Source organism: Bos indicus x Bos taurus, chromosome 13 (assembly GCF_003369695.1).
Source record: "Bos indicus x Bos taurus breed Angus x Brahman F1 hybrid chromosome 13, Bos_hybrid_MaternalHap_v2.0, whole genome shotgun sequence".
Lineage (NCBI taxonomy): Eukaryota > Metazoa > Chordata > Mammalia > Artiodactyla > Bovidae > Bos > Bos indicus x Bos taurus.
Window position 1 is genome coordinate 53,755,868 of NC_040088.1, and position 24,847 is coordinate 53,780,714.

At 41.0% G+C, this 24,847-nt stretch overlaps 1 protein-coding gene across 1 annotated transcript; it reads right to left on the reverse strand.

The window, feature by feature from the left end:
• Positions 1–661: 661 nt before the first annotated feature.
• MEIG1 (meiosis/spermiogenesis associated 1) lies at positions 662–17,635 on the reverse strand. Its single transcript, XM_027559874.1, has 3 exons — positions 17,133–17,635; positions 5,144–5,310; positions 662–980 (listed from the first exon to the last, which is right to left on the reverse strand). The coding sequence occupies exons 1-3, from the start codon at positions 17,170–17,172 to the stop codon at positions 852–854; spliced, it is 336 nt and encodes a 111-aa protein (XP_027415675.1). The 5' UTR covers positions 17,173–17,635; the 3' UTR covers positions 662–851.
• Positions 17,636–24,847: the final 7,212 nt, after the last annotated feature.

The following is a 24,847-nucleotide window of genomic DNA, read 5'->3' on the forward strand; positions in this document are numbered from 1 at the left end:
TGAGCCACTAGGGAAGCCCAGTGACAAAACTTTACAATAAAAGGCTATCTTTCATCTATTTAAATTCAAAGTCCTCAGGACTCACTGATCTGGGGGCACTTCTTAAGTCTCCCAGGATAATAGCCTTCCTTGTACTTGGGCTATTTCTGCAGTGATTAAAGGAAGCACTGGAACATATTTTCTGTGGTGGTGATTCAAGGGTGACCCAGAAGCTGACCCAGGACAAGGTTTCAAGTCCAAGGAAGTGACTCAAAGAGGACCAGCAGGGCAGTGGGAGAAGGGGTGAGGAAGGGAGATAACCAATTGCCTATGTCATCCAGTGAGATACTGTGGCATGTGACTGGAGATTAACCTCAGGAGATTAACGTTCCTCTAGAGGAAGCAGGTGGCTGGCACCTGTCTGCCTCAGGGACCATCATTTCTTGGCAATTCAGTGAAAAGCAAAGGAATCTAGAGGCAAGAGAAAGCTCCCAGGCCACAAAATGCAGATCTGGCAGTTCAAAGTGATGGTCTAGTGAAGTGGTAAAGGCTGGGGGGCTGGGGGTGGGCCTAACCTCTACACAACCACTTGAGTGGTTTCCTGGGGGGCGGCTTTCTCTTCCCCTGCACAGCTGTTAACATTACCACAGTTAAAACAGGAAGAACCAGACTGAGGCGGGCATCAGTGGCATGCTACTGCAGTTATATTTTAGAACAAAAGGAGATGATTACCAGAGACCAACTTTTGGTGTCTCAAAACATTCCATTGGAGTCTGCACTTGGGGGTATTTTGTAAAGTGACACTTACATGATGTCAAATGAAACAACGGATTTTTTAAAAAGATCACGACAAGTAATACTGAGAAGAAAGGCTAGTAAGCATAAATTTTCACTTTGTGGACTTCCTTGTCATCGCACTCCCTCTGTTTGTTGTAGTAATAGAAAGTATTGTCCCTTCTCTGAAGCTTCTTCACATATCCTGTCTCTGGCCAACGATCTACCTGTACATCCAAACCAAAACACAAATATTGTAATGGTCCTTCCATATAATTGTTCACTATCAAACATTTAAAAGTGTAAGTCACACCAAACAGAGCTCTTAGTGATGTCTTATACTTGTAGACACATAGACACACACACATAAAAAACACACATACAACACACTTGTCGTACATTGTAACCTTATACTGAAGGACGACTAGTTCAAAGCTTCTCCCTAAATCCCAATTTCTAGATTTAAGTTTCTACTCTGCAGCCAAGATAAAACATTCAGAATAATCTAAACTTTATTCTTATATATACAAATGATTTTAGGCATTATTACTTACTAACTTCTGAAAATAATACCTAAGGAGGGAATTAGGGCTAGGCCCAGGCAACAGGAAGAAGCTAGACTGAATGTCTCTAAAGGTGAATGTGTATTTCACGTCCATATTTCACGTGCACACCTTGAAGCTCATTTTCATAGAAATCTGAGGTCATGAACAGAGTCTTCAGCAACCTCTTCTTAGCTTCTCCACTTTAGTCTTTCTCATTTGCCATATTGGTTTGCTTACTTGATTGTTTGGCTTGATTCAGTTTGGACCTTTTTTTTTCCCTTCCTCTGTGAATTCACATTATACCTTCTTGCTCAGGCCAGTGCATTTCTGCTCTGGTTAGATATGTTGCTTCTGGATGGTGTGATGTCTACTCCATCACTGTCAAAACCCAATTATTTGGATTTTGTGTTCATGGCATTCAAAACCAAGTCTTGTTCTTCAACATCATCTCTACTGGCAGCCACTCAGTCTCCAGACTTATAAATCACAACTTCCAAACTGGAGTACAAAAGCTCCATGAATATAAATAAATATACATCTTTTATTTTCTAACAATGTATTTTTGCTTTCTCCTGTCATCTCATTTATTTAGGAGTTAGCAAGAATGGGTAGCAGCCTATCCGATGAACCCTGGCAGGCTCTCTGACAGGTACATCACAGAGAAAAGCAATGTTTTCCATCACTTAGGTCAAGCCTGCTTGACTTCGTGGTTTACATTACCCTCAGTGGAGAAAGAAAGAAGTTCTCAAGACATCATTGCCGCTCTCTTTCTCTTGAGGCCAACAGCAGGTTCTCTCATTTACTAGGGTCCCCCAACCACCTCATTCAGTGAAGCGGTAGACTGCCACTGCTTTAGAATTACCCACTGCACTTCATGTGGAGTGAGGAAGGAGACAGATGGGCCCAGGCTGAGCAGCTGTGGCCACTTCTCCCGCTGACACTTTGAGGTAAGACGAGCAGGACGAGAGCCCTGACTGGGGCAGAAGACAAAGCGACGCCATTTTTCTCAGTCTTGTGGTCAAGGGGATTTCCCAGCTGGACACATGTACAGAGGAGGTCATCAGTCTCAGAAGGAGACAAAAGAGGGAGGAGCCACCAGCTCACAGTATGTCCTGCCAACCTCCCAGACATCTTTGCGCTGGAATCCATCTTGGGTGAGAGATGCACACACATCTACCACGAAGGACCTTGAGTCAGACCAAATGTGGGCACAAACAAGGTGGCTAGTCAGAGATAAGCCAGGCGAGTGCCCCCCATATCAGCGATCTAAGCCACCCCTATTGGGTACAGCTCACTCTGAGCCCGCCTGGGTGTTCCTCTACAGGTTCTTTGCTTCCAATAAACACTTTATGTGCTTCACAGTCTCTCTGCTGAATTTTTCTTCAAGGAAGACAAGGACCAAGGTCCTGCTTCCAGCTACCTTGTCCCTGGAAATCAGAAGGGGCCTCCAAGTAGCTATATTGGTTTTGTCTCATCAACCTCTAGGCTTTTTTCCCCTTCTATAACCCTTTGCTGTTTCATAATTTTTCCTTCTTGGTTTTCTACCCATCACTCCCATTCAACCTAGGAAAACTTCATTCCTTAGAGAGTGGTGGTGGGGATGGGGTTGGGGGGTTAATATAGTCTTCAAGTCAGCTCTCCTTGGGCAGGAAATCAGTCCGTACTGATAGTGTCTATAAGGACATGTACTTCAGATAAGAACAAAGACCATCACCCAAGCCCTTCAGACCACTGCCAATCAAAGGAAGCCTTTGGGTATCATCCTGTCCATTCTCTACAGCCCACTGCAAGTGACTCTTGAGGAACAAAGCCCTTTGGAAGATTGTCTCTAAAGGAAGAAATTTTTATCTTCCTCTAATTTTTTTGGGGGGAGGCGTATATTTTCACTCACGTAGGTTTTCACTATTTGTCACTCTTAACCTTCCACTCCAAGATACAAGAATAATAAGAGCTATCATTCACCAAACACCATTCACTCAATGAATGAATGAGCACCACAAAATCAGGTATTTCCAATGCTTGATTTCATTTAATTTCTGAGACATTTTTCCAAAGCAGGCCCTTTTACACTTGAGCTTGGCAAGGTAAGCATTAACCTTGTTCAGGGTTACACAGCCAAGGAGGAGAGCCAGGATGTAAAGCCTGGGCAGACTGATTTCACAGTCTGTACTCTTTCCACTTACCCACTAAATTTCCTGAGGTCAGGCACTTGATTTTATATTTATCTTTTTAAAGCTTCTGGCACAGAAACTGGTACAAGGCAGGTACCCAAAAAATATACACGGAAGTGAAATACAAAACGTCTCTGTAATTGTCAAGTCATTCAATGGATAAAGGTGTTCTTCCCTTCATTATACACACATACACACACAAATCCCTCAGGTGCTTTTCGGGGACTTCCTCTTTAAAGGTGTTCTTCGTGTTCCCTTAAATCTGATATCTCTGAGCTCAGTCCCAACAGTTTCTGGAATGGTGGTGTAGGTGCCGGAGTGCCTGTAGGTCCCTGGGTCTTATTTACCTTTCAGGGGCAGGCATCCCAGTGTGAAGGCAAGGTATATGGAGCTTATTTCTGACCTGCAGTAAAATGTTAATGCTTGTGTTTTGCCTATTTAAAAGCCACAGATAATAAAGTAATGAAAACTCCCTTTTGGTAATGTGGACCAAAGTGTAAAATGCTACTAGAATTGAAAAAAAATGGATATGGGAAGGTCACAGTCATCAGTCAAATCCTCATTTGATCAGTATTTTAAATTTTATACCTCACCACTGCTAATACTCTCTATTAAGTTAATATCCATTAAACAAAAGAGTCTATTACACTTTAGATCTGTGTTGCCTTCATCATTTTTTTCTGTCTAGTTTTTTAGGAAATGTGGAGTGGAGATCAACAAGTAGAATGAAGAAAGAAAAAGAATAAGGGGATCTGAAAAACCTGCCCATGAATGAGTCTCGAAAAATAGTTAATAATAATAAAACAATTTGAAAATAAACAATAATAAACACTTTGTGGTAATATCAACTCTAAAACCTAATATACATTTATGAATACTATATCATATTCTATAATATTCCTCAAAACTCAGTCTCCCCATATTCAGTAGAATAAATGAATTTTTAAAAACACATAATAAATTAGGGCCATATCTAGGTTTTGTCTAGTCTTTGAAAAGCAAAACCGTGTCTCCACTCTCTCAAGAAAGCCTGGAGTATACAGCCAAAGTCAGGAGATTTTGTTGCTTAAGACAGAATTTGGTAGGTCAACTGATAAAGAGTCCACCTGCAATGCAAGAGAACCAGTTTGATCCCTGGATTGGGAAGATCCCCTGGAGGGGAGCATGGCAACCTACTCCAGTATTCTTGCCTAGAGAATCACCATGGACAGAAAGGCCAGCAGGCTACAGTCCATGGGGTTGCAAAGAGTCAGATATGACTGAGTGACTAAGCATATAATTTGCAGTTGAAATAAAAAAATACAGAAAGGAAAAAAACTGAATATCTGATAAGAGAATTTATCTTATCAGAACCCTCACCATAGTGAGAGAAAGAGACTCAGGCTTTTATGGCCTACCATAAAGGATTTGTCTGGCACAGCACAGTTGCTCAGTAAAAGCTAGAAAATTCTTAATGTTTCTGTGCTGAGACCTCTTGCTGCAGTCTACCTGAAAATCATTCTTCTGAACCTTAGTCTCTTTATCAATAAAATCAGGGGGTTGGGGTAGAATTCCCTTTCAGTATTCTCTAGTGCTTTATTGGTGGTGGGTTTTCTGTTTGTTTTTATTTTTTAGTGCTTTTCACCCTCTAACAAATTCATTTGGAGTTCAGATTTGTAGAGGCATAAATCTTACCATAGAAACTTGCTTCACTTGTTTATATTCAATTTCATCTCGATATCCTGCTTGTTGAAATCTGTACAGATTTTCTATCTCTTCTGACCATTTTTTGGCACGACTTATTGATTTTGGTTTCACGTCAGAATTAGCCATGGCTACACAGGTCTTCTTACTAAGTATTTCTGAAGGATGTTAAAAAAAAAAAGTTTATTACATAACACAGTAGTGACAGTTTGGGAAACCCCTTTAAGAATGAACAAAACTAGATTTTTAAAAAATTAGAGTTAAGAATCCCATTAAATATGTTAGCTTTTTAAACATTCAATTCAAAAAGTAAGAAGGATTCATCTTCTATTTTGGAAATAAAGTCAATCCTGGAGTGATGTCTTAAATGGTGCAGACTGATTCTGGCATTTCAAGTAATAGTTTACACATTTCTGAAATCCTTTTCTTACTTTTGTTTTTAATTTTATTTATTTATGTTTTTGGCTGTGCTAGGTCTTCTTTGCTGAGCAGGCTCTTCTCTCGTTGCAGTGCAGGCTTCTCATTGCTGTGGCATCTTTTATTGTAGAGCATGGTCTCTAGGGTGTACAGGCTTCAGTAGCTGCAGCACATAGGTTTAGTAATTGTGGCTCCCAGGTGACTCAATAGCTGTGGTGCACCAGCTTAGCTGGTCCGAGGCACATGGAATCTTCCCAGATTAGGGATTGAACCTGTGTCTCCTGTACTGACAAGTGGATTCTTACCACTGAGCCACCAGGGAAGCCACCCCTCACTCTCTTATTTTTAACTGCTCAGGAGATTGCCAAAGTATCCTCCCATCATTTCATTTAATCATATTCAAAATTTTACCTCCCTCTTTTTCCCTAAAAAGGGAATGTAAGATCAGTCTTCCTTTTCTTCTTATGGGGAAGCAATGGTTTCCTCCTTTTTCTTTTCTTAACTGTTCAGAAACATGCCACTCACTGCAGGCCAGTAACTCAGGTCACTGTGCTCTGGTGTGAGAAGATGGACTATCTGTGCAGTTGGTAAAAGCTATCTCTCTGTCCTGGTACTGAGATCACTGATTTTAAAACAACTTAGGAGCAAGACAGCTAAGATGGCGGAGGAATAGGAAGGGGGAGACCACTTTCTCCCCCACAAATTCATCGAAAGAACATTTGAACGCTGAGCAATTTCCACAAAACAACTTCTGAATGCTGGCAGAGGACATTAGGCACCCAGAAAGGCAGTCCATTGTCTTCAAAAGGAGGTAGGAAAAAATATAAAAGATAAAAAGAGAGACAAAGGAGGTAGGAACGGAGATCCGTCCAGGAAGGGAGTCTTAAAAAAGAGAGAAGTTTCCAAACACCAGTAAACATTCTCACCGGGGAGTCTGTGGCGAGCCTTGGAACCTCAGAGGGCAACATAACCGGAAGGAAAAATAAATAAATAATTAAAACCCACAGATTACGTGCCTAACAGCAACTACCAGCAGAGAAGCAGCGCAGACACCCGCATCTGCCACTAGCAAGTGTGGACTGGACAGGGAGGCGGGGGCTGCATTGCTTAGGGTAAGGACCGGGCCTGAGTGCCCCAAGGGCAATCTGAGAGAACTAACTAGAAATAGCAACCCAAACTGTGGGATAGCTATCCCTTGAAAAGCCCTAACCTAAGACACCGCCAGGCCTGCTCACAGAACAAAGGACTGAGCAGAGCTAGCCCACTGTGGACCAGCCCATCCCCCACCGGAGACAAGCAGGCGAGGGCAGCCAGAGCCGGAAGAGGGCAATCGTGGCCCCAGAGAGGCATCATCTACCAACCTACAAGCAGGCTTCGTTGCTAACCAAGACTTCTTGGGATTCTGGATAGTCAACATCCACTGGGAGGGTCACAGCCAGAGATCAGCTCCCCAGAAGAGACACATGGCACACCTGAGAAGGCGCGCCAGTTGTACACCCAGAAAACTGAGCAGCAGGGATGGGGGAGGCAATAAGTCAAAGCCCCCAATTGGGGCAACTGCGCTCACCAAGCACCTGGTTACCTGAGCTGCTCGGACCTGGGAAGGACACAAAATGAAGGCCCAACCAAGTCTGCGCCTTTGTGGAGTACCCAAGAACCTATTTCTGAGCAGCTTAGACCTGGAAAGTGCATGCAACCCAAGGCCTGCCTCAGACAGTTCCCAGCAGAGCAACCTAGAGCCTGAACAGTATAGACTGGGAAAGCACACATGCTATGAGCGGGGGCAAACCCAGTGTGGCCGAGACATTGTGAGCACTCCCCACACATGCCAGTGGTATTTGTTTGCAGTGTTCCTCTCTCCCTGCAGCACGACTGAACAAGTGAGCCTAAATAAGTGACCACCACCACCCCCTTGTGTCAGGGAAGAAATTAGACACTGAAGAGGCCAGCAAACAGAAGAAGCTAAAATGAACAGAGGGAATCGCTTTGGAAGTGACAGGTGCAATAGATTAAAACCCTGCAGTTAGCAATGACTACGTAGGAAAGGGCCTATAGATCTTGAAAGTATAAGCTGGGTCAAGGAACTATCAATAACCTCAGATATGCAGATGACACCACCCTTATGGCAGAAAGTGAAGAGGAACTCAAAAGCCTCTTGATGAAAGTGAAAGTGGAGAGTGAAAAAGTTGGCTTAAAGCTCAACATTCAGAAAACGAAGATCATGGCATCCGGTCCCATCACTTCATGGGAAATAGATGGGGAAACAGTGTCAGACTCTATTTTTTGGGGCTCCAAAATCAGTGCAGATGGTGACTGCAGCCATGAAATTAAAAGACGCTTACTCCTTGGAAGGAAAGTTATGACCAACCTAGAGAGCATATTCAAAAGCAGAGACATTACTTTGCCAACAAAGGTCCATCTAGTCAAGGCTATGGTTTTTCCTGTGGTCATGTATGGATGTGAGAGTTGGACTGTGAAGAAGGCTGAGCACCGAAGAATTGATGCTTTTGAACTGTGGTGTTGGAGAAGACACTTGATAGTCCCTTGGACTGCAAGGAAATCCAACCAGTCCATTCTGAAGGAGATCAGCCCTGGGATCTCTTTGGAAGGAATGATGCTAAAGCTGAAACTCCAGTACTTTGGCCACCTCATGCGAAGAGTTGACTCATTGGAAAAGACTCTGATGCTGGGAGCTGGGCAGGAGGAGAAGGGGATGACAGAGGATGAGATGGCTGGATGGCATCTGACTTGATGGACGTGAGTCTGAGTGAACTGCGGGAGTTGGTGATGGACAGGGAGGCCTGGCGTGCTGCGATTCATGGGGTCTCAAAGAGTCGGACACGACTGAACGACTGAACTAAACTGAACTGAACTGAAGGAACTATCTGAAAATGAACTGACCCCACAGTGTCCACAACACCACCAGAGAAAGTTCTGGACATATTTTTACTACTATCATTTTTTAATTAAAACTTTTTTTTTTACTTTTTAAGTCCTCTATTACTCCTTTAATTTTCATTTTTATAACCTACTATTACTTTGCAAAAAAAAGACCCTATTTTTAAAGCAAACTTCATATATATATATATATATATATATATATATAGTTTTGTTTTATAATTTCTGTGACTTTGTTTTTTTTCTTTAATATTGTATTTTTGAGAATCTAACTTCTACTCTAGATTTTTAATCTTTGCTTTTGGTATTTGTTATCAATTTTGTACCTTTAAGAACCCAATCTTCAGTACCCATTTTTACTTGGGAGCAAGATTACTGGCTGGATTGCTCTCTCCCCCTTTGGACTCTTCTTTTTCTCCACCAGGTTGCCTCTATCTCCTCCCTTCCCCTTCTCTTCTGTACTCAACTCTGTGAATCTCGTGTGTTTTGGGCTGTGGAGAACACTTAGGGAACTGATTACTGCCTAGATCTCTCTCCTTTTGATTCCCCCTTTTATCCTCCTGGCCACCTCTGTCTCCTTCCTCTCTCTTCTCTTCTCTTTGTATAACTCTGTGAACATCTCTGAGGGGGTCCAGATTGTGGAGAGCACATAGGGAAGTGATTACTGGCTAGCTTGCTCTTGCCCCTTTCGATTCCCTCTCTTTTCCTCCTGGCCACCTCTATCTCCCTCCTCCCTCCTCTCTTCCCTATGTAACTCCGTGTACCTCTCTGGGTGTCCCTCACTGTGGAGAAACTTCTTATCATTAACCCAGATGTTTTACCATCGGTGCTGTATAGATGGAGAAGTCTTGAGGCTACTGTAAGAATAAGACTGAAAACCAGAGGCAGGAGGCTTAAGTCCAAATTCTGAGAACACCAGAGAATTCCTGACTCCAGGGAACATTAATCAATAGGAGCTCATCAAACACCTCCATACCTACACTGAAACCAAGCACCACCCCAAGGGCCAACAAGTTCCAGAGAAAGACATACCACACAAATTCTCCTGCAACACAGGAACATAGCCCTGAGCTTCAATATACAGGCTTCCCAAAGGCACACCAAACCCATTGACATCTCATAACTCATTACTAGACACTTCATTGCACTCCAGAGAGAAGAAATCCAGCTCCACCCACCAGAACACTGTCACAAGCTTCCCTAACCAGGAAACCTTGACAAGCTACCTGTCCAACTCCACCCACAGTGAGGAATCTCCAAAAAAAAGAGGAACCACAAACTGCCAGGATACAGAAAGGTCACCCCAAACACAGCAATATAAACAAGATGAAAAGGCAGAGAAATATCCAGCAGGTAAAGGAACAGGATAAATGCCCACCAAACCAAACAAAAGATTGGTCTTTATCTACCTGATAAAGAATTCCAAATAATGATAGTGAAAATGATCCAAAGTCTTGAAAACAAAATGGAGTTACAGATAAACAGCCTGGAGACAAGGATCCAGAAGATGCAAGAAAGGTTTAACAGGGACCTAGAAGAAATAAAAAAGAGTCAATATATAGTGAATAATGCAATAAATGAGATCAAAAACACTCTGGAGTGAACCAACAGTAGAATAATGGAGGCATAAGATAGGATAAGTGAGGTAGAAGATAGAATGGTAGAAATAAAGGAAACAGAGAGGAAAAAAAAGAATTAAAAGAAATGAGGACAACATCAGAGACCTCTGGGACAATGTTAAATGCTCCAACATTCAAGTCATAGGAGTCCCAGAAGACAAAAAGAAAGACCATGAGAAAATACTTGAGGAGATAATAGTTGAAAACTTCCCTAAAATGGGGAAGGAAATAATCACCCAAGTCCAAGAAACCCAGAGAGTCACAAACAGGATAAACTCAAGGTGAAACACCTCAAGACATACATTAATCAAATTAACAAAGATCAAACACAAAGAACAAATATTAAAAGCAGCAAGGGAAAAACAAAAAATAACACACAAGGGGATTCACATAAGGATAACAGCTGATCTTTCAATAGAAACTCTTCAGGCCAGAAGGGAATGGCTGGACATACTTAAAGTGATGAAAGAAAATAACCTACAGCCCAGATTACTGTACCCAGCAAAGATCTCATAGAAATATGAAGGAGAAATCAAAAGCTTTACAGACAAGCAAAAGCTGAGAGAATTCAACACCACCAAACCAGCTATCCAGCAAATGCTAAAGGATCTTCTCTAGACAGGAAACACAGAAAGGGTGTATAAACTCAAACCCCAAACAATAAAGTAAGTGGCAACGGGATCATACTTATCAATAATTACCTTAAATGTAAATGGGTTGAATGCCCCAACCAAAAGACAAGACTGGCTGAATGGATACAAAACAAGACCCCAATATATGTTGTCTACAAGAGATCCACCTCGAAACAAGGGACACATACAGACTGAAAGTGGGCTGGAAAAAGATATTTCACACAAATAGAGACCAAAAGAAAGCAGGAGTAGCAATACTCATATCCGATAAAATAGACTTTAAAACAAAGGCTGTGAAAAGAGACAAAGAAGGCCACTACCTAATGATCAAAGGATCGATCAGTCCAAGAAGAATATATAACAATTATAAATATATATGCACCCAACATAGGAGCACCGCAATATGTAAGACAAATGCTAACAAGTATGAAAGGGGAAATTAACAATAACACAATAATAATGGGAGACTTTAATATTCCACTCACACCTATGGATAGATCAACTAAACAGAAAATTAACAAGGAAACACAGACTTTAAATGATACAATAGACCAGTTAGACCTAATTGATACCTATAGGACATCTCACCCCCAAACAATGAATTTCACCTTTTTCTCAAGTGCACACGGAACCTTCTCCAGGATAGATCACATCCTGGGCCATAAATCTAGCCTTGGTAGATTCAAAAAAACTGAAATCATTCCAAGCATCTTTTCTGACCACAATGCAGTAAGATTAGATGTCAATTACAGGAGAAAAAGTATTAAAAATGCCAACATATGGAGGCTGAACAACATGCTGCTGAATAACCAACAAATCATAGAAGAGATAAAGAAATCAAAATATGCATAGAAATGAATGAAAATGAAAACACAACAACCCAAAATCTATGGGACACTGCAAAAGCAGTGCTAAGGGGAAGTTTCATAGCAGTACAGGCTTACCTCAAAAAAACAAGAAAAAAGTCAAATAAATAACCTAACTCTACACCTAAAGCAACTAGAAAAGAAAGAAATGAAGAACCCCAGGGTTAGTAGAAGGAAAGAAATCTTAAAAATTAGGGCAGAAATAAATGCAAAAGAAACAAAAGAGACCATAGCAAAAATCAACAAAGCTGGTTCTTTGAGAAGATAAATAAAATTGACAAACCATTAGCCAGACTCATCAAGAAACAAAGGGAGAAAAATCAAATCAACAAAATTAGAAGTGAAATGGGGAGATCACAACAGACAACATAGAAATACAAAGGATCATAAGAGACTACTATCAGCAACTATATGCCAATAAAATAGACAACTTGGAAGAAATGGACAAATTATTAGAAAAGTACAACTTTTCAAAACTGAACCAGGAAGAAATAGAAAATCTTAACAGACCCATCACAAGCATGGAAATTGAAACTGTAATCAGAAATCTTCCAGCAAACAAAAGTCCAGGACCAGACGGCTTCACATATGAATTCTACCAAAAATTTAGAGAAGAGCTAACACCTATCCTACTCAAACTCTTCCAGAAAACTGCAGAGGAAGGTAAACTTCCAAACTCATTCTGTGAGGCCACCATCACCCTAATACCAAAACTTGACAAAGATGCCACAAAAAAAGAAAACTACAGGCCAATATCACTGATGAACATAGATGCAAAAATCCTTAACAAAATTCTAGCAAACAGAATCCAACAATATATTAAAAAGATCATTCATCATGACCAAGTGGGCTTTATCCCAGGGATGCAAGGATTCTTCAATATCTACAAATCAATCAATGTAACACACCATATTAACAAATTGAAAAACAAAAACCATATGATTATCTCAATAGATACAGAGAAAGCCTTGGACAAAATTCAACATCCATTTATGATAAAAACTCTCCAGAAAGCAGGAATAGAAGGAACATACCTCAACATAATAAAAGCTATATATGACAATCTCTCAGCAAACATTATCCTCTGTGGTGAAAAATTGAAAGCATTTCCCCTAAAGTCAGGAACAAGACAAGGGTGCCCACTCTCACCACTACTATTCAACATAGTTTTGGAAGTTTTGGCCACAGCCATCAGAGAAGAAAAAGAAATAAAAGGAATCCAGATTGGAAAAGAAGAAGTAAAACTCTCACTGTTTGCAGATGACATGGTCCTCTACATAGAAAACCCTAAAGACTCCACCAGAAAATTACTAGAGCTAATCAATAAATATAGTAGATTTGCAGGGTATAAAATCAACACACAGAAATCCCTTGCATTCCTATACACTAACAATGAGACAACAAAGAGAAATTAAGGAAATAATTCCATTCACCATTGCAACAAAAAGAATAAAATACTTAGGAATAAATCTACCTAAAGAAACAAAAGACCTATATATAGAAAACTATAAAACACTGGTGAAATAAATCAAAGAGGACACAAATAGATGGAGAAATATACCACGTTCATGGATTGGAAGAATCGATATAGTGAAAATGAGTATACTATCCAAGGCAATCTATAGATTCAATGCAATCCCTATCAAGCTACAAACAGTATTTTTCACAGAGCTAGAACAAATAATTTCACAATTTGTATGGAAATACAAAAAACCTTGAATAGCCAAAGCAATCTTGAGAAAAAAGAATGGAACTGGAGCAATCAAAATATCTGACCTCAGGCTCTACTACAAAGCCATAGTCATCAAGACAGTATGGTACTGGCACAAAGACAGAAATATCGATCAATGGAACAAAATAGAAAGCCCAGAGATAAATCCACACACCTATGTGCACCTTATCTTTGACAAAGGAGGCAAGAATATACAATGGAGAAAAGACAATCTCTTTAACAAGTGGTGCTGGGAAAACTGGTCAACCACTTGTAAAAGAATGAAACTAGAACACTTTCTAACACCATACTCAAAAATAAATTCAAAATGGATTAAAGATCTAAACGTAAGACCAGAAACTATAAAACTCCTAGAGGAAAACGTAGGCAAAACACTCTCCCACATAAATCACAGCAGGATCCCCTATGACCCACCTCCCAGAATATTGGAAATAAAAGCAACAATAAACAAATGGGACCTAATTAAACTTAAAAGCTTCTGCACAACAAAGGAAACTATAAGCACAGTGAAAAGACAGCCTTCAGAATGGGAGAAAATAATAGCAAACGAAGTAACTGACAAAGAATTAATCTCAAAAATATACAAGCAACTCCTGCAGCTCAATTCCAGAAAAATAAAAGACCTAATCAAAAAATGGGCCAAAGAACTAAACAGACATTTCTCCAAAGAAGACATACAGAGGGCTAACAAACACATGAAAAGATGCTCAGCATCGCTCATTATCAGAGAAATGCAAATCAAAACCACAATGAGGTACCATTTCACGCCAGTCAGAATGGCTGCTATCCAAAAGTCTACAAGCAATAAATGCTGGAGAAGATGTGCAGAAAAGGGAACCCTCTTACGCTGTTGGTGGGAATGAAAACTCGTACAGCCACTATGGAGAACAGTATGGAGATTCCTTAAAAAACTGGAAATAGAACTGCCATATGACACAGCAATCCCACTGCTGGCCATACACACCGAGGAAACCAGAATTGAAAGAGACACATGCACCCCAATGTTCATCGCAGCACTGTTTATAATAGCCAGGACATGGAAGCAACCTAGATGTCCATCAGCAGATGAATGGATAAGAAAGCTGTGGTACATATACACAATGGAGTATTACTTAGCCATTAAAAAGAATACATTTGAATCAGTTCTAATGAGGTGGATGAAACTGGAGCCTATTATACAGAGTGAAGTAAGCCAGAAAGAAAAACACCAATACAGTATACTAACGCATATATATGGAATTTATAAAGATGGTAATGATAACCCTGTATGTGAGACAGCAAAAGAGACACAGATGTATAGAACAGTCTTTTGGACTCTGGGGGGGGAGGACAAGGGTGGGATGGTTTGGGAGAATGGCATTGAAACATGTATAATATCATATGTGAAACGAATCGCCAGTCCAGGTTCGAAGCATGATACAGGGTACTCGGGGCTAGTGCATTGGGATGACCCAGAGGGATGGGATGGGGAGGGAGGTGAGAGGGGGGTTCAGGATGGGGAACACATGTACACCCGTGGTGGATTCATGTCAGTGTATGGCAAAACCAATACAATATCGTAAAGTAATTAGCCTCCAATTAAAATAAATAAATTTATATTAAAAAAATTTTAAATAAAAAAAGTTTCTGAAAATAAATTTTCAACTCATTTAAGTAACTGTATAGTCATCAAACTTGTATAGCCAATTTTTCAAAGACATAATCTTGCACTTGTTTTCTCAGCTACTTCTTATTACCCAAAAATATCATTCATTTAGTATTTATTATATATAAGATGAGAGTGAAAAAGCTGGGTTAAAATTCAACATTCAAAAAACCAAGATCATGGCATCCAGTCCCATCACTTCATGGCAAATAGATAGTGAAAAATGGAAACAGTGGCAGATTTTATTTTAGTGGGCTCCAAAATTACTGCAGCCTGAAGTTAAAATTGCTTGCTTCTTGGAAGAAAAGCTATGACCAACCTAGACAGCGTATTAAAAAGCAGAGGCATCACAAAGGTCCATATAGTCAAAGTTATGTATGGTTCTTCCAGTAGTCATGTGCGCATGTGAGAGTTGGACCATAAAGAAAGTTGAATGCCCAAGAATTAATGGTTTCGAACTGTGGTGCTGGAGAAGACTCTTGAGAGCCCCTTGGACAGCAAGGAGATCAAACCAGTCAATCAATCCTAAAGGAAATCAACCCTAAATACTCATTGGAAGGACTGAAGCTGAAGCTCCAATACTTTGGCTGCCTGATGTGAAGAGCTGACTCATTGGAAAAGACCCTGATGCTGGGAAAGATTGAGGGCAGGTGGAGAAGGGGGCAACAAAGGATGAAATGGTTGGATGTCATCACCGATTCAATGGACATGAGTTTGAGCAAACTCCGGGAGATAGAGAAGGACAGAGAAGCCTGGTGTGCGGCAAACCACAGGGCGTAAAGAGTCAGACATGACTTAGTGACTGAACAGTGAACAATAATATTTTATAGTACATATTATATATGTATATTACATTTTAATATTATAATTATTATGTATCAGTATATATTATAGTCATTTATGAAAATAGTGCCCAGAATTCTCACCATGATTCCTTGAATTCATTTTTCTATTTCAGTATGGTTCTATTAGCTGAAATACATTAAAATCAGACCTAATAAAGTAGATCCTGTAAGTGAATTTGTATTTCAGTTATAACAATGAATGCTTATGATGTTAAAGCCAAGTGGAGTCTTTACACTGTGCCACCTGCGAAACCTTCTTACAGCTTTCTATTTACTAAAAACAGAATGAAACTAAAAATAGGAAAAAATCAACTTAAAATTCCTTAAAGATTTGAGTGATTCTCAGAAATTCAGTGACTGCACTAATTCTGCTGGTAACTTTAGCACTTTGTAAGTTTTAATGATAGCTGTAGCAAAAAATATAACTGATATGAAATACTTTTTACCTCTGTAATACTAAGTTGTATCTGGAGACACAGGAAATGGCAATGCCTCCCTACTATGCAAAGATCAGATTTTATTAAACAGTATTAGGATTTACATGGGTATTGAAAAATCCAACTGATATTAATTCCCTGACAATCTGAGACTCAGATCTAACAGAAGAAGCATTTGATGTACTGTCAAACTCCTTTCTGTGCAAACATCTGTCACCTTCTTCTCGCTTTTAAAAGTGCTTTTACTTTTCAAACTCCAAGAGTCATCAGTAAGGCTAATCTCCCATTTTTTTGCCCATTTTATTTTTTTCTGTTCCTAGACAAGGCAGGATACGGCAGAAGGGCCCTTTAACTAGTAAGTCACTTGATAACCTCTAAATTTCTCACAGTTCCCAAAGTTGTTGGTGTTCAGTTGAACAACAAAACTGGCTCCCAGAGTCCAAGCCTCCACCGTCCAGGTGTGCTGTGTACCTCTGCAGCATAAAGCCCCTCTTCTCAGGGACCCTGCAAGGTGACTAATGTGACTTCTCTGGTCCCTCAAACTTTTTTTTTTTTTTTCCCTGCCAGAAATCAGCAATCACGTCTGTAAGGCAAAATCTGCCTAGAGAAGGCTGGGATGGAGAAAGTGTCCTCAACACTGGGGATCAAATGGTCGCCCTGCAGGAGGAACTCAAACAGGAGCCCCAGAATCGCGACCCCTAAAGACAAAGGGGGCACAGGGCCGCCTGGAAACCACGAGGAGTTGAAATTAAAGACCCTTCCATAAAAAGAGGAAACGAGAAAATAGAGGAGGGAGGCGGACAAATCTCAGGTACCCTGAAGAAGAAGGGGTGGACCCTGGATGGCTTCGGAGAGGGCGCACCCATCCCTCCGCAATGGGGCCTCTCACCCTTGGGTCCTGCTCGCAGGGGTAACCCTCGCTCAGCCATCCTTGAGAGGCCGGGGCGCCCCGCCCAGGAGCTTGCAAGCGAGCCCAGCGGTGCTCGTGCTCTCCACTCGGGATCCGTGGCCTGGGCTGGGCCACCCAGAGGCCAACTGTCACGGCCTTGGCAACGCTTCCTTTACCTGGCAACGCCTTTCGCAGCTTACTTAGGCCCCTTTGAACTCACTCAGGCCCCACCCACTGTGAACGGGCCTTTGTGCGCAAGTGCGTGGGGGCGGGGCCCAGTTTGGAGCTTGAAAGCGGGTCTCTGGATGGAGCCTTGCAATTGTCTCAACCCCCCTTAGAGGTGGAGAGAGGACTGTGTCACTTGCCACTGCATCAGTCACAGACAGCATTCCCTAAAAAAGCCGATCAAGGAATAGAGACCACTGGGCTTCAGGTCCCTGATACTAAATATCTCCTATCTGTCCCACCTCTTTAACCAATCCATAGAGCTGAGCATAGAAGAAGTGAAGTGGCTCAGTCGTGTCTGACTCTTTGTGACCCCATGGACTGTAGCCTATCAGGCTCTTCCGTTCATGGGATTTTCCAGGCAAGAGTGCTGGAGAGGATTGCCATTTCCTTCTCCAGGGGATCTTCCCAACCCAGGAATCGAATCCAGGTCTCCCACATTGCAGGCAGACACTTTACCGTCTGAGCCACCAGTAAACCTATGATAAATGACATCTATAGCTTTAATTATTTTTTCCAACATTACCTTCATTATTGTATTTAAAATACTGCCTCTTTACTTACAACTCTCAAATTTATTTCCTTAATCCAGATCTCTAAACTCCAAGGTGTATACAGCATCCATGTGTGGGAAAGTCGCTCAGTTGTGTCTGACCCTTTGCTACCCCATGGCCTATACAGTTCATGGAATTCTCTAGGCTAGAATACTGGAGTGGGTAGCCTTTCTATTCTCCAGGGGATCTTCCCAACCCAGGGATCAAACCCAGGTCTCCCACATGGCAGGCGGATTCTTTACCAGCTGAGCCACAAGAAAAGCACTACTCAACATCCATATGGTTGTCCAAAACAACTACCCTCCAAACACTCATGCTTAATTCTTCCCCTTCCATGGTCTCCCACTTTCAGTAAGTGGTCACTAGAGTCCATTTTCTCTTGCTATTTGTCAGCAACATATCCATCCATCTGCAAAATCTGTTGGCTTTACTGCTTCCATCCAGCCCAAGCCACCATCACTTTTCCCCTTCTGGTATTGCAGTAGTTTCCAACAGGCTTCTCTTGTCCCCTGCAGTCTATTCACAGCAAAACAATAGACTTGATCTTATAAAATTATGTTATTTCTCTTCTCCTAATCCTGCAATGGTTTCCCATTTTACAGAGTAAAAACCACCAAAGCCCAACAAGATTTGCTCTCAATCACTCCTCCCTTGTTCTGTAGCTCTGGATCACACTGCTCAGCACCAGTGACCTGGCTGTTCATCTCCTAGCTCCCACAGTAAGGATTTAGTCGTAGCTGCCTCCTTCCATTTATCCCCTTGGCTCACTTCCTTGTTTTCAATTGTTAATATCTCAATTCACCCATTTTCATCCAGCTAGCTCGCTCTTCCCATCGTATTCTCTAGTCCTCTTACTATGTTCTAGTGTTTCTTTTTTCCGCAAGTCTGATCACCTCCTAATATACTATTTTTATATTGCTTCTTTTTTCCTTTTCTTAGCTTAATGTTTTTTATATTGGTAGTTTCTTTAAAAAAATTATTGAAGTATAGTTGCTTTACAATATTGTGTTAGTTTTTACTGTACAGCAAAGTGAACCAGCTATGAAAGTGAAAGTGTTAATCTCTCAGTCATGTCTGACCCTTTGTAACCGCATGGAATGTAATCCACCAGGCTCCTCTGTCCGTGGAATTCTCCAGGCAAGACTACTGAAATGGGTTGACATTCCCTTCTCCAGGGGGTCTTCCCAACCCAGAGTTGAATCCAGGTCTCCTGCCTTGCAGGCAAATTCTTGACCGTCTGATCCACCAGAGAACATATACATATATCCCCTCATTTTTGGATTTCCTTCCCATTTAGGTCACCATGGAGCACTGAGCAGAATTCCCTGTGCTATACAGTAGGTTCTTGTTAGTCATCTATTTTTCACGTTGTATCAGTAGTGTATATATGTCAATCCCAATCTCCCAATTCATTCCACCCCCATTGCCTGTTTATATTTTAGTATTTATCTTTCACTCGAATGTAGTTTCCATCGAGAGAGATATTGTTAACTAAATTCCAAAAACAGTGCCTAGCACTAAGTAGGTACTAAAACAGCATATTCGGAATAAATATATTTCACCATCACTGCTACTGTGTGGAAGCAGTATAGCATGGTGGCTAGGAGATACATTCATCTGTTGATTCCATGTCTTGGCAATTGTAAATAATGCTGCTGGATGCTTATTCCTTTGAAGAAAAGCTATGACCAACCTAGACAGCATGTTAAAAAGGAGAGACATTACTTTGCCAACAAAGGTCCATCTAGTCAAAGCTATGGTTTTTCCAGTAGTCACGTATGGATGTGAGAGTTGGGCCATAAAGAAGACTGAGCACTGAAGAACTGATGCTTTTGAACTGTGGTGTTGGAGAAGACTCTTGAGAGTCCCTTGGACTGCAAGGAGATAAAACCAGTCAATCCTAAAGAAAATCAATCCTGAATATTCATTGAAAGGACTGATGCTGAAGCTCCAATACTTTGGCGGATTTGAAGAGCTGACTCATTGGAAAAGACCCTGATACTGGGAAATATGGAAGGCAGGAGAAGGGGACAACAGAGGATGAGATGGTTGGATGAATCACCAACTCGATGGACATGAGTTTGAGTAAGGTCTGGGAGATGATGAAGGACAGTATGCTGCAGTCCATGGGGTCACAGAGAGTTGGACACAACTGAGCGGCTGAACAACAACAATGAACATTGGTTAATTCTTTTTGAATTAATGGGTTTCTTTTTTGATATATACCCACGAGTGGAACTGATGGGTCATATGGTATTTTGAATATTGAGAAACTTCCGTACTGTTTTCCACAGTGGCTGCACCAACGTGTATTTCCATCAATAGTGTACAAGGGGTCTCTTTTCTCTACATCTTCACCAGTATTTGTTATTTGTGTTCTTTTTGATGATAGTCATCCTGACAGGTGTAAGGTGCTATCTCATTGTAGTATTAATTTGCATTTCCCTGTTGATTAGTGATGCTGAGTATCTTTTCAAGTCCCTGTTGGTCATCTGTATGTCTTCTCTGGAAGAATGTCTATTCAGGTCTTCTACCCATTTTTAAATTGGGTTGTTTGGGGGAGGTTGCTGTTAATTGTATGAGCTGTTTATGTATTTTGGATACTAACCCCTTATGTTGTTGTTTAGTCTCTAAGTCATGTTTGACTCTTTTGAGATACCATGGGCTGTATAAGTCATATTACTTGCAAATATTTTCTCCCATTTAGTAGGTTATCTTTTGGTCTTGTCACTGGCTATCTTTGCTGTGCAATGGTTTTTAAGTTTAATTAGGTGCCATATGTTTATTTTGCTTTTATTTCCTTTGCTTTAGGAGCAGACCTCCAAAAAAATATTGCTATAATTTATGTCAGAGTATTACACCTGTGTTTTCTTCTAAGAGTTTTATGGTTTCTGTTCTTACATTTAGGTCCTTAATCCATATTGAGTTATCTTTGCATATGAAATTGTAAAAGAATGAAATTAGAACCTTTTCTATGTAGCTGTCTGGTTTTCCTACACCACTGTTGAAGAGACTGTCTTTTCTCCATTAGATATACTTGATTCCCTTGTTGTAGATTAATTGACCATAAGTGCATGGGTTTATTTCTGGGATTTCTATCCTGTTGCACTGATCTATGAGTCTGTTCTTGTGCCAGTGTCATATTGTTTTGATGATTGTAGCTTTGTAGTCCAGTCTGAAGTCAGGAAGTGTTATTCCTCCAACTCTGTTCTTTTTTTCTCAATATTGTTGGCTATCAGAGTCTTTTGTGTTTCCATATACATTTTAAAATTATTTGTTATAGTTCTGTGAAAAATGCTCTTGGTATTTTGATAGGATTGTGTTGAATCTTACATTGGAAATGTGGAATCTTAACCACTGGACCACCAGGGAAACCTCATAGCTAGGTAGTGTCTTCTTAATCAGTCGGCTCCTATAGAGAAGGAATATCCCTACCAATCTTGTTTACTTTGTTTACATCCTCCTATGTGAGTGAGTGAAAGTCACTCAGTTGTGTCCGACTCTTTGCTACCCCGTAGACTATACAGTCCATGGAATTCTCCAGGCCAGGATTCTGGAGTGAGTAGCTAGCTGTTCCCTTCTCCAGGGGATCTTCCCAACACAGGGATCAAACCCAGGTCTCCCACATTGCAGGTGGATTCTTTACCAGCTGAGCCATCAGGGAAGCCCTATATACTCTCTAATTTTTTTTTTCAAATCTATTGAGCTATAATTGAAATGCAATAAATAGCACATATTAGCAGCATGTAATTCAATAGGTTTTGGCATATGTATATACCCTTGAAATCATGACCACATCAAGTTAATGAACTTGTTTCCTTGTGTACAAAGTTGACTGTTGATTGCTTTCTGTCACTTTAGATCAATTTACATTTTTCTATAATTTTATATAAATGGCATAATGTAGTATGTACTCTTCTTTTGTCTGGCTTCTTTTGCTCAGCAAAATTATTTTGAGACTCATCCCTTTTGTTTTGTTGTATTAATAGCTCATTCCTTTTCTCTCCCAATTGTATTGTGATATAATTTATATATAACATTGCATAAGTTTAAGGTGAACAACATAATGTCTTGAAACATGTATATGCTGTACCAACATGATCACTACAATAAATCTAGCTAACATCCATCACCTCATATAGTTAGTTTTTTTTCTTGTGATGAAAACTTTTAATATCCACTTCTTCAGTAGCTCTCAAGTATACACTGGGCTTCCCTGGTGCCTCAGATGCTAAAGAATCTGCTTGAAATGCAGTAGACATGGGTTTGATCCCTGGGTTGTGAATATCCCCTGGAAGTGGGCAAGGCAACCCACTCCAGTATTCTTGCCTGAAGAATCCCCATGGACAGAGGAGCCTGGTGGGCAGGCTACAGTCCATGGGGTCGCAAAGAGTTGGACATGACTGAGCAACTAAGCACAAGTATACACTACAGTATTGTCAATTGTAGTTGCTATGCTGTACATTCCATTCCATGACTTTTTCATCTTATAACTGGAAGTTTGTAGCTTTTGACCACTTTTACTCATCTCTCCCACACCCCTCACTCTTCTCTGGCAACCACCAATCTGTTCTTTGTTTCCAAGAGTTGGATTTCTTTAGATTCGACATATCAGTGAGATCATATAGTAGTAGGTGCCCACTAAATAATAATGGCTAATATTTATTGGAAGCTTCCCTGGTGGCTCAGATGGTAAAGAATCTGCCTGCAATGGAGACCCAGGTTGGATCTCTGAGTCGGGAAGATCCTCTGGAGAAGATGGAATGTCAGTCCACTCCAGTATTCTTGCCTGGAGAATCCCATGGACAGAAGAGCTTGGTGGGCTACAGTCCATGGGGTCGCACAGAGTTGGATACGACTGAGTGTCTAATATTTATTGAGCTCTTAGCATTTTCCAGGGCCTTGTGTGGGCTTTATTGTTATCTCCATTTTAAGATGATAAAACTGAGTTTCGGAGACGTTACCTTAACCAGGATTACATAAATAGTAGTGGCTCAGATGAAAGTGGCTAATCAGGGCCTGTATTTTCTTTTCTAAGAATAGCATAGAACATAGTATGTGTATAATGCAAGTTATTTATATTGTCAGCTGAAAAAAAAGCACAACATAAATATATGGCTCACTCATCTTAAGGGTACACATTACATGCCTCTGGGCTATGCTTATCCTATCCTCTTTTTATTCTAACTCTCTATTTGTCTTTATTCTCTTGTACTGTATCCATTGTTGAAAGAGAATAGGATAAACAAAGGGACAAATAAAAAAATAAGAATATGAGCCATATCAAGACCTGTGGCCAGGAGCTTCATTCTCAGAAGTAAACACACTGGATTCTGCAGATATCAGGCTCAGTGCAAGATCTTGTTTTAGGTACAGACAGCCTAGCCACAGTGACACCCTCTTTTATCCTATGACAAGCCATCTCATACCAAATCAAATGTGTTGGCAATATATACTAGCAGAGTATTTTACTCAGAGTAGTGACAATGGTGTGTACTCCTCCCCCCTCCTCTCCCCTTTCTCTTCTTACTCTTCCTTTCCTCCTCCTCCTCCTCCTCCTCAGCAGTTCATCAGAATCTGTATTTGAATAGAACTGACTGCCAGGGCTTCAGAAATATGCTAATATTCCCTGAGGGTGACATTCTGATTCTTGATTTCCCTGGTTAGAACAAATTGTTACTGGAATTATTCCTACGTTACCTTGTGTCTCTGTGGAAGCATTTATTTACCATGTTCTACAAAGGTCTATCTCCAAATTGATTGAAAATGACTTGTAGGCACATCTTAGTCATCTCTGTCATCATGGCAGGGCTTGTACAGTGCTAGCACAAAGTAGTAGCTTGCACAACACTAAGCACAACTCACAGGTGTTGGAGTTGTGATTAAAATAATACTGTGGTGTCTAAGGAGACTTGCTACAAAGGGGGTGCAGGTAATGCTATTGCGACTATTTGGTGAATGTTAATATTTTCACAAGACTTCTCCAATGGCTCAGCGATAATCCACCTGCAGTGCAGGAGACGAAAGAGTCATGGGTTCCATCCCTGGTTCGGGAAGATCCCCTGGAGGAGGAAATAGCAACCCACTCCAGTATTCTTGCCTGGAAAATCCTATGGACAGAGGAGCCTGGTGGGCTACAGTCCATAGAGTTACAAAGAGTCGGACATGACTGAGCATGTAGGCCCACACAATACTTTAGCAAACCTTTTCATAAAGTTGCTTTGATGTTTAAAAACTCCATACCTTTCATCTATCACCCTACCATTGTTTTACTTTTATACATCTTTCTAACTTCCAGAAAACAATAACAACAACAAAACATCTCAGAAGAGTTGGAGGTTGGGGAGGCTAGCAGCTAAACTCTCCCTGAGATCTTTACTTATCTACCCTAAGATCATGCATCTGAGCTTGATTGTCAGAGATTGTGTATTTTACTCAGTTTGTAGATTATAAATGGAAACGGGGACTAATAGTTTTCGAATATACCACAAGACTGATACAATTTTCTCACACAGTCTTCACGATTATCCCATAAAGAAGACAGTGGGAAGGGACAGAAAGAAGAGAAGCCAAAGCAAGCCTTCAGGAACACAGTGGACAAGAAGGAAGCAGAATGCAGTCTGATTTCAAAGCCAAGCTCCGCATCCCGCTTCGCATCCTTGGATGTAGTCGCCTGCTCTGGACGTTGTCTCCCTTCGCATTCTTGTTCCTGCACAGACCCAGGCAAAGCGACGATGTGTTGTGCCAAGGTATCCAGGAGGAGGCCCACTGCTCGCGTTACAGCCTAGATTCCACCCAGCCTCTCAGCTGTGAACGCAGAGCAGCCCAGGTGGTTGGTTTTAACCCACAGGTGACTGGAGGCCGGAAATGACAGAAAGCTCGTTGGCACCGCCCACCCCGGAAGCAGAGCTGCTCTGATTGGACTTTGCTGGGTCC